General features: G+C 35.3%; 1 protein-coding gene and 1 pseudogene across 5 annotated transcripts; both read left to right on the top strand.

Annotated features, from left to right (window-relative positions):
• The first annotated feature begins 1,305 nt into the window (after positions 1–1,305).
• Positions 1,306–5,214, top strand: LOC121218319 (anthranilate phosphoribosyltransferase-like; annotated as a pseudogene).
• An 891-nt stretch (positions 5,215–6,105) lies between these two features.
• Positions 6,106–12,112, top strand: LOC121219607 (glutamate--glyoxylate aminotransferase 2). Of its 5 annotated transcripts, none has more exons than XM_041098080.1 (14): positions 6,106–6,689; positions 7,164–7,332; positions 8,228–8,293; positions 8,404–8,521; positions 8,998–9,079; positions 9,190–9,277; positions 9,419–9,577; positions 9,925–10,098; positions 10,196–10,327; positions 10,669–10,734; positions 10,837–10,901; positions 11,212–11,303; positions 11,385–11,541; positions 11,743–12,112. In XM_041098080.1, exons 2-14 carry the CDS (start codon positions 7,216–7,218, stop codon positions 11,870–11,872), a joined length of 1,446 nt encoding a protein of 481 aa, XP_040954014.1. In that variant the 5' UTR covers positions 6,106–6,689; positions 7,164–7,215; the 3' UTR covers positions 11,873–12,112. The 5 variants fall into 5 exon arrangements, with proteins under 5 accessions (XP_040954014.1, XP_040954015.1, XP_040954019.1 ...); XM_041098081.1 differs by having other exon boundaries at positions 6,116–6,611; XM_041098085.1 differs by having other exon boundaries at positions 6,160–6,668.
• The last annotated feature ends 444 nt before the right edge of the window (positions 12,113–12,556 follow it).

The following is a 12,556-nucleotide window of genomic DNA, read 5'->3' as shown; positions in this document are numbered from 1 at the left end:
TTCTCCTTCCTATTTAAGACTAAAAATCTCAAATCTATCATTTCCTTGATTTTCTCCCTTCTAATTTCACAAATTTCTTTGACCCCCCAAGATTTCCGCTCCACCACCATCCACAGGCCGAACGCCGAACGCCGATCCCTCGCCCCAAACGTCGAATCCACCACATTTCCACTGACTTTCCCGAACACATTATTCTTCTCAACTACCAGCGAACTACATTGATCCTTAAAGTAGCCATATTTTTTACTTGCAAAGAAGATGGTCAGTAAAGCTTCGTACTCAACCTTTTGCAGTTCTCCATTTACCATAACTTGGGAGGCAAGAGGTTTATCAAGGTCAATGAAGACAACCATTCTAGCAAAATGACCTCTTGTTTTGCTGTCAGTATTAAGATCAAACTTGGCCACCTTACCCACCAAGCCTCCAACTTCTTCCAATATTCTCCTTTTATACATAAAGCCCACATGACTCGATAACCTAATCCACGCCAACACCATACTCGAGTAAGGTTTGTCGGGATTGAAAAACTTTGTCCATAACTGAACAGTGAGATATTGGCCGTATATATACTCAAGGCCCTTGCGAAAGAGCTTTGTTATAATCCTCAATATAGTTAAGATTAACCAAAAAATAACCATTCTTTATATCTATGAGATGAAACGGCTTAGTTGGACGCCATAAACTACAAATCCGATTAAATAAAGCTGCATAACTAATATTCCGACCCAACAATTTCAGCATCACTGTAGTCTCCATATCCTTGAACAGGATCTATTGAATACCTTCCAAAAATTTTATAGTCGGGATGTCGTTAGCCATAGTTTTTGAAACCTCAACTTCCAGAAATTCAAAATCTCCATCACTATCCTTCCCAACAAATTGCAGCCTTTCATCTTGATTATGTTTCCTTTTTCCCAATAGCATCTGCTTCCAAGAAACCTTTGCCGGTGAATCCGAGCCATTTGACGGCGAGCCCGAATCCTCTATCATTTCAACATCCACAATACCACCGTCTTCTTTAAATCCGACTTTTTTCGTTTCTCGATCATCGGTCGACTGAGAATAAGAGGCACACAATTTCCTGAGAATTCATGGTCTTTATATATATATATATTGAAGAAGAAAAACAACAGTAACGGCCAAAAACATTAATCCAACACTCAAAATGCGAGCGCTGCTTACTCCAAAACCTACACTCTCTTTCTCTTCAAACCAAATCAACTCTCGCAATCCTAATCCATCACGAACTTGGACCTAGCTTCATTTCTTGAATAGGGATCGCCGTCACCGTTTGGTCGGACGTAAACCGCGTTTCATCGCCACGCAAGCTTTAAAGAATCCGATATTAGAAACCCGTCGCTTTGTTCAACATATCGAAACTCTAAGTTACCGAAGCCGAACCAGACGGTGCTTGAAGCTCAAGCTCGGGTTTGTACTGGTCCCAGGCAGACCAGACCGCTCTCCGAGGAGCAGACGTTTAAGGTTTTGGACACAATTTTAAGATCAGGTCCGTTTCTCTCTTATAACCTAACCTCATTTTTTTATTATTATCTAAATTATCTTAAAGTTAATACCAATTATTAAGTTTAGCTAAAGGTTGCTTTAGTATAGGGATTTGCATTTTTCAATTCATTTATTTTTCCTTTGGAATTTGAATGGAGGTTTAACATATGTCAGCCTTTGAGCATTACCAATGGCTTGTATTTGACAATACAATGACTAGGAACAAATTTTTAGAGAAATGACTTTGATGCATAAGGATACATAATCGTATCTCATTAATTCCTTTGCAATGTCATTGTATCTCCTGCGTTTTGTCCCACTTAGTAGATGGCTTTGATCCATAAGGAAAACCTTGTATCGCTATATTAAGTGATAAGTTTGTTTTATCAACTCAATATGCCTCATTCAAGACCATTGGTTCTAGGACCTATTTTCTAACATGTTTTGCAGATATTGACAGTTAGGGGAGAACTGAAAGATGAAGAACAAGTCTTGAAAGCACTACTTGGAGCGTTCTTTGCTGGAATGACAATACGTGCAGATGCTTTTCCCAAAGCAACACAATGGAGTGAAGAAGAAAGGTGTGCAATGAAAAAATTTTGGCCGCTTCTTGTACGAGCACTATCACCTGATGTTATCTTCATTGCTGATCCTGAAGGGTCTATAATGGGATTAGGAAGTGCGGTAGGGCCACAATTTGTTGGGAATGGCACAAGTGAAATAAGATTGGTTGGTGCACTTAGAGAAATTTTGGCTGGAGGTTACCTAGGATATGAGGAAATCCAAGGTGTTCTTAAAGAAGTTCTCACATTGAAATTGGAAGATGGAAAATCCAATGAAGTTAGTGAATAATTGCTTTCAGCATTCTTAATTGGTCAGCGTATGAACAGGGAAACAGATCATGAACTTAAGGCATACTGCCTTGCATTTGATGATGAACTTGGTATGTGATTTACATTTTTATTTTATTTTTGGAAATGTTGTTAGGATGCTGCATTGAAAGATATTTCAACAAAATGAAACTTTTTATCTTCTGGTTAATCTCTTGAGTAAATTCAGGGCCTGCTCCAGTTGCTGATGTTAGATCCTTAACTCATTATGGTGAGCCTTATGACGGAAACACACGATACTTTAGGAGCACATTGTTTGTTGTTGCAGTTAGATCCTGTTATGGTGAATCTTCCTTGCTTCATGGTGTGGAATGGATGCCACCTAAGGTAAGTTCTCAGTTTTCCTGTGTGAATCACTTTCTCTATTATGATTAATTGTGGAAATTAACAATTAGGTGTTGATGTTGCAACTGCTGCAATTCATCTTCCAAGTACAAGTCCGTTTGAAAGTATGGCATCCTTTTCTGTTATAAAATTGTTTTGAGTTTCAAAATACTAGTGTCAATGCTTGTACTGTTTTGCACACTCACTGCTCCAAATGTTGAATTCATCATAAGTCTTCCTTTTCACAGGGGGGTGTAACTGAAGAACAAATGCTGAAGTTTATGGGAGCAAAGACAAACTTATCCTTGCATCAAGGAAAAGAACTTATTGAAGTTGGTTCTCACTTACTCTTCTCCCTCTTTCACTACCCCCTCCATCCTGTTTTCTTTTTTGTTGCTGAAACTTTTAACATTGTTATTTCAGGCTGAGGAGGTTGGTTTTGCTTACATAAGTAAACGTGAAGCTCGCTCATCTTTGTATGGAATCTAACCAAATATAGCTATTGAATTTATTTTACTTTAACAGTTTTTATATCCCTATTGCAAAAAAAAAAAAAAAAGAAGAAGGAATAAAACAAAGAGGGAATTGGAAATTAAAATGGATAAAGGTTCAACATACTTAATGTTAACATTTCTATCTATTCCAAGTTCAAAAAGTATTGCTCCTGAAAAAGCCAGCCTGTTCTTGCAATCAATTTTTTAGTACATCTTTTCTCCTTTTTCATGATAACTGTAACATGTTTAAAAACATTTAAATTTTATTTCCTTTTGCATGAAGTTCTGCATATGATCTTATTTCAGTTGAAAACCTGAACACCTAAGAAATAGATCTCTAACACTGTTTGTTCTTGGGTTATAATTCCACAGTTCTTTTTCTTCTATGTTCTCCAAAACTTAGTGTAATTAGATACTTAATTTAAGAATTCTATTAGTTTATGGTCTTTTTGGTTAAAGTGGTTTCTTATCATGAAACATAACACTATTGAACTGAAAGTCTTAGGATTTTGGTTTTTCACTTCTCATTGGAAGTGTTGTACTTGATTTGATTTTCTAGTGTATCACCGGTGTTTATTTCCTATAATAGAATGAAGGAGGTAAAGAATCTTTTATGATTTTCATAGATATTCACTGATTGGGTTGAGGGAGCAAATAAAGAAACGTCCATCACTGGAAACAACTGAAAAGGTTCAGCAATTTATTAGGGTGAGTGTATAGGTGGATAGCAATGTTAGTGGTGTTAGTTTAATATATTGTGTACATTGTACATATGTGGATACATTTTTAGGATGCTTTATCTAGCTAAAAATTCCTAATGTAGACTGGTGTGCTTATTTCTCAAGGAATGTTGTGTTTCTTTAACAGGCAAAGGGGAGGGAATCAATTGGCACTGGATTTTATCATGAAGGTTATGAGGAACCATTGTTAATGCTTATGAAAAGAAGAGGTGTTCATTCTGGTTTAGTAGTGAAGGTTAGCACTTCATGTTAAATTAAAAAATGATTTGGTAAAGGAGTAAAAGAATAAATTTGGACTTTTCCTTTATGATATTCAAGATATCTTGATTCAATTTAAATTCTGAAAAAATCAACGAGTAATCCAAACAAAACACTTAAATGTTTGAGACTACTCTTATTTAAGGGTGAAGAAGGTGCCCTCTCAATGACAACTAGGTTGCTATCAGCAAGCACATCAAAAGGACTTCCTGTGAACCATTGTTCTGGTTTTCGTTCGGTAGGCATGGAATCAGCTTGTGAAGTGGATGGTTCGTATTTAGCTTTGTATTGTTTAATCCATTTCGAAAGCTTTCTAGATATCCAATGGAAATAAGATTATTTGCAGAATTTTAATGCCAACCAATATCCTAATGTTGCAGGTGTATAACGTCCGAGTTTCAGGCTTGAGGTTAATGCAATGGACTATGGTTTTGAACCAACTGATACTCCCAAGAACCAATAGATCGGTAAAATTCAAAAATCCTTTTCTATATATCCCCTTCCAACCAACCACCACAAAGGGTGGATATGAAACTCCTCTTTGCCTCAGTCTCTTATGTCTGTTATTTTTGAAAACCTGTTGTCAAACGACCATGTTTGCTATAATATATCAGGTATCGAAGAATATCGAGTTGGGTTTGGCAGCTCTTCGAGGTGAAAAAGGGCCGGCATATGACCGGATTGTTTTGAATGCTGGAATTGTGGATCATTTACTAGGATGTGATGGGGCAGAAGACGTTCCTTAGCTTTGGAAAGAGCCAAAGAAGCCATTGACAGTGGTAAGGCCCATAAGAGGCTCCTAAATTATATAAAGATGTCGCACAAAGTAAAATAATGAACTTGTATGGAGCACTGCCTGCTTCTCTCTCGCATTTTTTTGGTCTTTTTCTTAATTAGAGGAGAGAAAGTGGTCTTTTACAGATATCTTTTCTATATCTGTTTTTTGATAGCATTAAAATTTTGTACCATCTAAAAATTAGTTGCAAATCCAATGTCATTGATTAATTGTTTTTTTTCTATATATTTACTATCCTCAAAAGTAATTCTCTTAAAAGAAAGTTCGAGTTTAGGTAAAATATTTATATATATTTTATAAATATAATATATTCATTCATTGTCTTTTTTATTTATTTATACAATATTAGGAATGGGGATGAGATAACACAATTTGAACTCATGCCAAATGAACATCCGGTAAAAACTTTAACTACTATTTTATACGAGTCAAGATCATCACTTCATACAAATCAAAATTTATTCATTTATTGTTAATCAATTAAGTTTATTGATTTTGTTATTCCTAATTGGTCTCATATTATATCAAGTGATATGATTATACTGATATCCGTTCATTCCGGGTGAAGTTCATAGAGCAGCAACATTATCACCAATGAAAAAAGCATTCGCCATCCATCTTAAGACATTTAGCGTTTGGAGCAACAGGGTAAACAGTAGGAAAAGTGGAGGATGAGGAAGATGTTCTGTACGTCTTAATGGGCCTGGGCTGAAAAAATGTTTTTGTAGGCAAGGATTTTTGGTTTGGGCTAACTAAATGCCTCGACATTTTTTTTTGTAGAATTCTCTTCTTTTCAAGGTTAACAGCTCTTCAGTTTTCTTACAAAGTATTGATGCATGATTCTGATTGATTGGGCTAAATCTTGAAGGACTAGAAACTGCATTTGATCATGTTGAGTGATAGCATTTCACCAGTCTTTTAACAATTTTGTGAATCTAAAAATAAATTTAATGAGAATGTTGTAATTGTTATCTTCAATTAATTTACAAGTTTCTAACTAAGAATGAAATTTTTGAATCCTGTCTTGCCACTTTTCTAATGGTAAATCATCAAGAGTGAAAGATAAAAATAAATAAATAGCGATGATTGACCTTCGCTAATATTCATAATAATCATTCATGAAAGTTGACCAAATTACTACTACCATTTGCCATTAGCCATTAGATGAGAAAATTCCTCTAAAGAATGGAACGTGAACCACACTTGGGAGTTGGTGAGAGCGACCAATGTTGAACATGAGTCCAAAGAAGACGTGAGGGAGTCCCCAAAGGGTTCATTATCTACCAATAACTCACAGTTTGAAGCTACACCACACCTCGCCGATCAATTTTATCCTTTGTGTTTTGATCTTTTAAGATAAAACACAGCATCCCCACATTTTCAAAATAAATCCCCTTTTTCAGTGGCTCTGCTGCTGCCACTGCTTTCAAATCCTTACACACTGCCACATCTTTATATATATCAATTCTTTATTTGTATATATTGCCTTTCCCTGACATGAAAAAGTCTCTGACACTTGCAACACAATAAACTACACATAAAATCTGTGCCTGCCCTTTGCTCTGCACACCTCGGGATATCAGTTTCAACTCCACTCATCCCACGGGTTACTCTCGTTTACGGAGTTTTTTTCTGTTCTGCACTTCCCTGTTTAGTTTTAAGGGTGAACTGTTTGGATTTTCTGGTAATTCATGATTTATTGAGTTTAGGTCCTGAATTTTACGGATTCTTGGTTTTGGTGTAAGGTAACCGTGTGATTTTGTTGATAGACTATTGATTATTGACTGTTTTCAAACTTCTAAATGCATTTCTATGCCTGGATTTTCTAGTATTCTGGCTTGGCTCCATATTCACTGATAATTGCATTGATCGCATCGCAAGAGGCTCTCTTTCACTTTATGATTTTCCTTTTAATCCTTTCCATTAATGCATGTTTTCCTATCATATGAACCTTAGAGCCGATGTTTGTTTTTCCTTTTCAAATGTTTAGACCCGATTTTAAGATTTAGGATTAGAGCGAATTTATAGTGATTATATTATAACGTTCGAATTGTTTTGCTGATTGTTACTCTCGTATTGGAACTGGAAAGCCAAGTAATAAACTTATATGCAAAACCAAAATGTTAAATTAGACTTATGCTTTTTAGTTCTCTTACAGGTTGAGTACCGAGTCCATATATTGGTAAGTTCAAGGAAGGAACTTGGGCATCATGGGTCTTAAGGCATTAGACTATGAGACAATGAATGAAAACGTGAAGAAAGTTCAATATGCAGTTAGAGGTGAGTTGTATCTTCGAGCTTCTGAGCTTCAGAAGGAAGGGAAGAAGGTATGTTTTTCCTGCTTTCTTCTTATTTTATTTCAGCATGCAGTTCTGCTTCGTATGCTGAATTCGCAGAGTTTTATATGTTGGTGCTTTTAGCTTTTGCTATCAACAGAGAATGTGTAAATGCCTATTTCCTACATATTCTTTGTTGGGGTATTTAAAACCATACTGTTGTTCTTAGATATTTTTGAAAACTTATCATAATTAGTATAATCACAGTTTGAGCTAGACTTAGAGTACTTATTTACCATTCAAGGACTCCGGGTGTAAGAGTTAGGGGAGTTAACAAGATTCCCTTGGTCTGGGTTAATAGTTCTAACCAGGTCCTCTCAGAAATTTTAGCTTAATTAAAGGCTGATTGCTGCATTTTTCTCGAGGACAGTGATAATCAAAAGGCCTCTCTCTGTGCCGTAGGTTTCATTTCCCGACATGTTCTCCTGTACTTATTTACCATTCAAGTACATGCAGCTTGTACTTATGACATCTTTTTATTAGTTCTTTATTCATTTTTTTAATTGTAACTTATTTAGTGCCTTTTGAGTATTAAGTGATTGTACTCTAGTTTCCTAGATAAATGCCTCCTTGATTCTATTTTCATCTTTTGTCCGAAAGCTTCTCAAGGAGGGATTCCTTGTGTCAAACACAATTAAAATGTCTACATGAACCTCTATGCAGTATATGAAATCCACTGTTGACTGGGGGAGCATTCATTTCGAAGTATCTAGTGCTTCTTTATAAGAATCAATTTCAGAAGTTATATGTTTTGGTGTTTTGGTTGATTATTTTGCATGTCACTACTGAGTGGAGCTCCAAAAACATGGCACTATTAGATTTTTTATTAAAAAAAATAATGTGGATATGTTAATTCGTTTAGCTGCTTTTATTTTTATGTCTGCAGATTATTTTCACAAATGTTGGCAATCCTCATGCTCTTGGACAGAAGCCACTGACTTTCCCTCGTCAGGTATATATATCAGTTCTATGATTTTAAGTTTTCATCTGTTGGAATTATTCTGTGTTGCTCATTCAGTTATTAATAGCATGTATTGAACCAACTAATCTGTGCTACTGCAGGTGGTTGCTTTGTGCCAAGCTCCATTTCTGCTAGATGATCCTAATGTAGGACTTATATTTCCCGCCGATGCCATTGCAAGAGCAAAACATTATCTTTCATTGACTTCTGGTGGTCTAGGTATATCATTGTGTTATTTATACGAAAATTGTTGTTAAACCACCTGAAATACCTCCGGTTTGTTTAATGACTTGCATTTTATTTTCTTCAGTCTACTTGTTAAATAATCTAATAATTTTTTAGTCATATATCTCTTCAATATTTGAGATTGCCAAGGTTTTTGTTCCTGTTCACCGTAACTTAAGAGTCCCAACATTCTACCAATAAACGGCATCACAATTGGCAATTTTTATCTTGTCATTTATTTGAAGTATTTTTATATTATGCTGAATGGTGTTATTTTAAATAAGTACTAATAATACATTTTAATTAACCCTTTCTTTCATATACCTTAGTCTTCAATTTTAGTTATTACTTACAAGTATTTTACTGTAGCTGATCCATGAACAGTGCCAAATGGTTTTCAGAATTTTAAGGAATTCGAACATGATCTACAATACAAATAACATTTGTTTGTTCCTTCACCATACATCTAGGTGCATATAGTGATTCCAGAGGTATTCCAGGCGTTAGGAAGGAGGTTGCTGAATTCATTGAGAGGCGTGATGGGTATCCTAGGTGATAATCTAGATACTATCACTCTTAATATCACCTTTCTTACAAAAGAATTCCTTTTTGGTTCCAAAGTTGTAACCTTCGTGGTTCTTTGCTTCTTTTACCAATTGCAGTGACCCAGAGCTCATATTTCTCACTGACGGTGCCAGCAAAGGTGTGATGCAGATCTTGAATTGTATTATCCGTGGTCAAGGGGATGGGGTAACATATTTTCCTCATCCATTTTGCTAGAACATAATTTCATCATCTTTATCATTGTTTCTTATCATTTCTTCTGGCATATAATTCAGATTTACTATGTTCCCATATTGTCATATTGTATTCAAAATTTTGCTTTGCCAGGTTTTGGTTCCTGTTCCACAGTATCCACTTTACTCAGCTACAATATCTCTCTTTGGCGGTTCACTTGTTCCTTACTACCTAGAAGAGACTGCAAACTGGGGGCTGGACGTAAACAATCTTCGTGAATCAGTTGCACAGGCTCGCTTCAAAGGAATAACTGTTAGTATACTTTTTGTTTTTCTTGTTTATGAAAGAATTTGAGGATATGGTCTGAAACTATGCAAACATTGCAATTGGATGAACTGATGGATAAAAGGAGGCCTGATTAAAAATCATAAGCATAGATAGTTTATTTGACTAAAGTACCCCAATCTTCATGTTAAGACTTTAATTTTTGATTTATTTAGGCTGGCAACAAACAATTTTACCTCCCAAATTTATTTTCCCTGCTCAAATTTGTAAAAGCTGTTTGTTACACTTTTACAAGTTTTTTCCATTTGGTTTTAAGACTGCAGTACCTGTCTTTGTTTTGGTAACTGAATCTCTTTTATGCTGTATATGACCAGGTGAGAGCAATGGTAATTATTAACCCTGGGAACCCTACTGGTCAGTGTCTCAGTGAAGCTAATTTAAGAGAAATATTGAACTTCTGTTACCAAGAAAACTTGGTATTACTTGGAGATGAGGTTTACCAACAGAATATATACCAGGATGAGCGCCCCTTTATCAGTTCTAGAAAGGTAGATGCCATCTTGCTGTTAGATCAAACTACATCTGAATCTTTTTCATGGAGTTTCAATTTTTTTAATTGCATATTTTTCCTTTTACCACTGTAAGGTGTTGATGGATATGGGGCCTCCAATTAGCAAGGAAGTCCAGCTTGTTTCTTTCCACACTGTGTCTAAAGGATATTGGGGTGAATGTGGGCAGCGAGGGGGATACTTTGAGATGACCAACATTCCTCCAAAGGTTTGCATTGTTTTAATTTGCCTAATGAGTTTCATGTTTTTCAGAGGGGGCCAAGAATGTCTCCCAAATGCCAATACATGATGCATTGTAAAATAATTTTAGCATTATTGCTGTCGAATTTTCATGTTAAAATTGCTCCCAAAGGTATTAAAAGCAATTTTCCTACTTTGATGATTGTCAAATGGATAAATTTATCATGATTCTTTCTATTTATAAACACAACTAAATTGCTTTACCATATTACATATTCACATTCATAGGCTTCTTCTGGAAATCAAACACAATATTGATCCTTGAACTAATGCTCAGTTCTGTTTTGCTTTCGTGATTTTATATTACAGACAGTTGACGAGATATACAAGATTGCATCAATATCCCTTAGTCCTAATGTTCCCGCTCAGATATTTGTGAGTTAATGTCATCCTATTTTCTGTGACTTTGAGCAATTCAATGTTTCGGTTCTAGTTCTGTTAACCATAATATGATTAAGCTACCTCTTCTCTTTACAGATGGGATTGATGGTCAACCCACTCAAACCTGGAGATGTTTCATATGATCAATATGTTAGGGAAAGGTATGCCTACTAAGAAAGTTTGCAAAGACTTAGTTAATCCACGTTTTTCTCTCTGGTTTACTGAATATGGAGGTTGCATTTTCAGCTCTCTAATGATCATGTTAAGTGAACGCCTTTTAAACCATCTAAAATTTGGTGCTAGAAATTATTGAAAGAATTTTTTTTTGGGTTATTGGTAAAATAATATACCTGGGGAAACTTATAAGTTGGTTTGAACTTTGAACTTTAGGATTCTGATTTCTACCATGGAATGGAACAATGCTTGTTTTTCTTTTCAACTTTAACTAACAATGTTGTTTAATACTTGCAGCAAGGGAATCCTTGAATCATTGAGAAGAAGAGCAAGGATAATGACTGATGGATTTAACAGCTGCAAGAATGTGGTTTGTAATTTCACTGAAGGTAAATCGTTGTTATCAACAGGTCACTCAAAAGCTTTTGTTTTTTGTGATTTCTTCTCAGCACTTCTTGGTTATCATACAGGTGCCATGTATTCTTTTCCTCAAATACACTTACCACCAAAAGCTATAGAAGCTGCCAAACAGGCAGGAAAAGTCCCAGATGTTTTCTACTGTCTCAAGTTGTTGGAGGCAACAGGCATCTCCACTGTCCCCGGCTCCGGATTCGGACAAAAAGAAGGGTACTTCTCCATATTCGTTACTTCCTAATTTTAATAATCATCTTTCTTGTTTCTCTTTCCGGGAAAAATGTTTTATTTGTTTCTGATTTCTCTGGTCACCTTAGATGATTTGCATGGATCAGTTGTGCTATTTATTCGTGTAGTTTAAATTATGCATATATGTATACATGGTGTTTCTAATTATATGCTTTCCATAAACAGGGTGTTCCACTTGAGGACTACAATTCTACCTGCTGAGGAAGACATGCCTGAAATCATGTCGAGTTTCAAGAAATTCAACGACGAGTTCATGGCTCAATATGAAGATAACTGGAATCATTCAAGGATGTGAAGCATGTTTAGAAGTCCTTAATACTGTATTTATCTATTAACTAGCTATGGCAAACCACTCTATAATACGTTGTAAAACTTTGTTCATGTTCTCCTTGTCCTTGAGCTGTAAACTTAAATCCTACTGAAGATTTGCCCCTGCTTCTCTCTTTCCTTTTTCTCTAATGACATCTCTCATGGAATCTCTACTACTGAATTATGGATCTCTTTTGCAAAATCAGAATTATGGGTTATTTCTTTATCTGCTGTCAATCTGCTAACACATGCTGCTGTATTATATGCGTCATTAAGGTTGAGATTGAGATTTGTTCCCTGTCAGTTTTTGTTTTTTTTTTTAGAAAATTTGATTGTATTTTGATCGTATATTGGCCGGCTCTGACAGGCGGTGACTGATGATCTGAATAGCTAAATACTGTACATTTTTGTCTCTTTTATTCCCCTTTACTTTGTCGAAAGAGTGGCAGACGTGTTTATCCTCCAACTAAGCATATCTGTTTAGCTGACAGTAATTTGACGTCAATTCCTTGTATGGTTTTTAGGGTATATTTTCTAGTTAAAAGGCGTGAAAATGAAATCTTTGTAATTTTGTAATTTAATTTTTATTTTAATTATTTAAATTTTAGGTAATTTTTATTTTGGTCACTCAAAAAATATTTTTTTAAAAAATATTAATTAAGATAAAAAT

The sequence above is a fragment of the Gossypium hirsutum genome, chromosome A03 (genome assembly GCF_007990345.1).
Source record: "Gossypium hirsutum isolate 1008001.06 chromosome A03, Gossypium_hirsutum_v2.1, whole genome shotgun sequence".
Lineage (NCBI taxonomy): Eukaryota > Viridiplantae > Streptophyta > Magnoliopsida > Malvales > Malvaceae > Gossypium > Gossypium hirsutum.
The sequence above is the reverse complement of the archived record's forward strand: the minus strand, read 5'-3'. Positions and strand labels throughout refer to the sequence as shown.

Coding starts and splice junctions, on each gene's coding strand:
- LOC121219607 (XM_041098080.1), top strand. CDS start 7,216: ATGGGTCTTAAGGCATTAGACTATGAGACAATGAATGAAAACGTGAAG. Junction 8,294..8,403: donor CACTGACTTTCCCTCGTCAG/GTATATATATCA, acceptor GTGCTACTGCAG/GTGGTTGCTTTGTGCCAAGC. Junction 9,278..9,418: donor TCCGTGGTCAAGGGGATGGG/GTAACATATTTT, acceptor TTGCTTTGCCAG/GTTTTGGTTCCTGTTCCACA.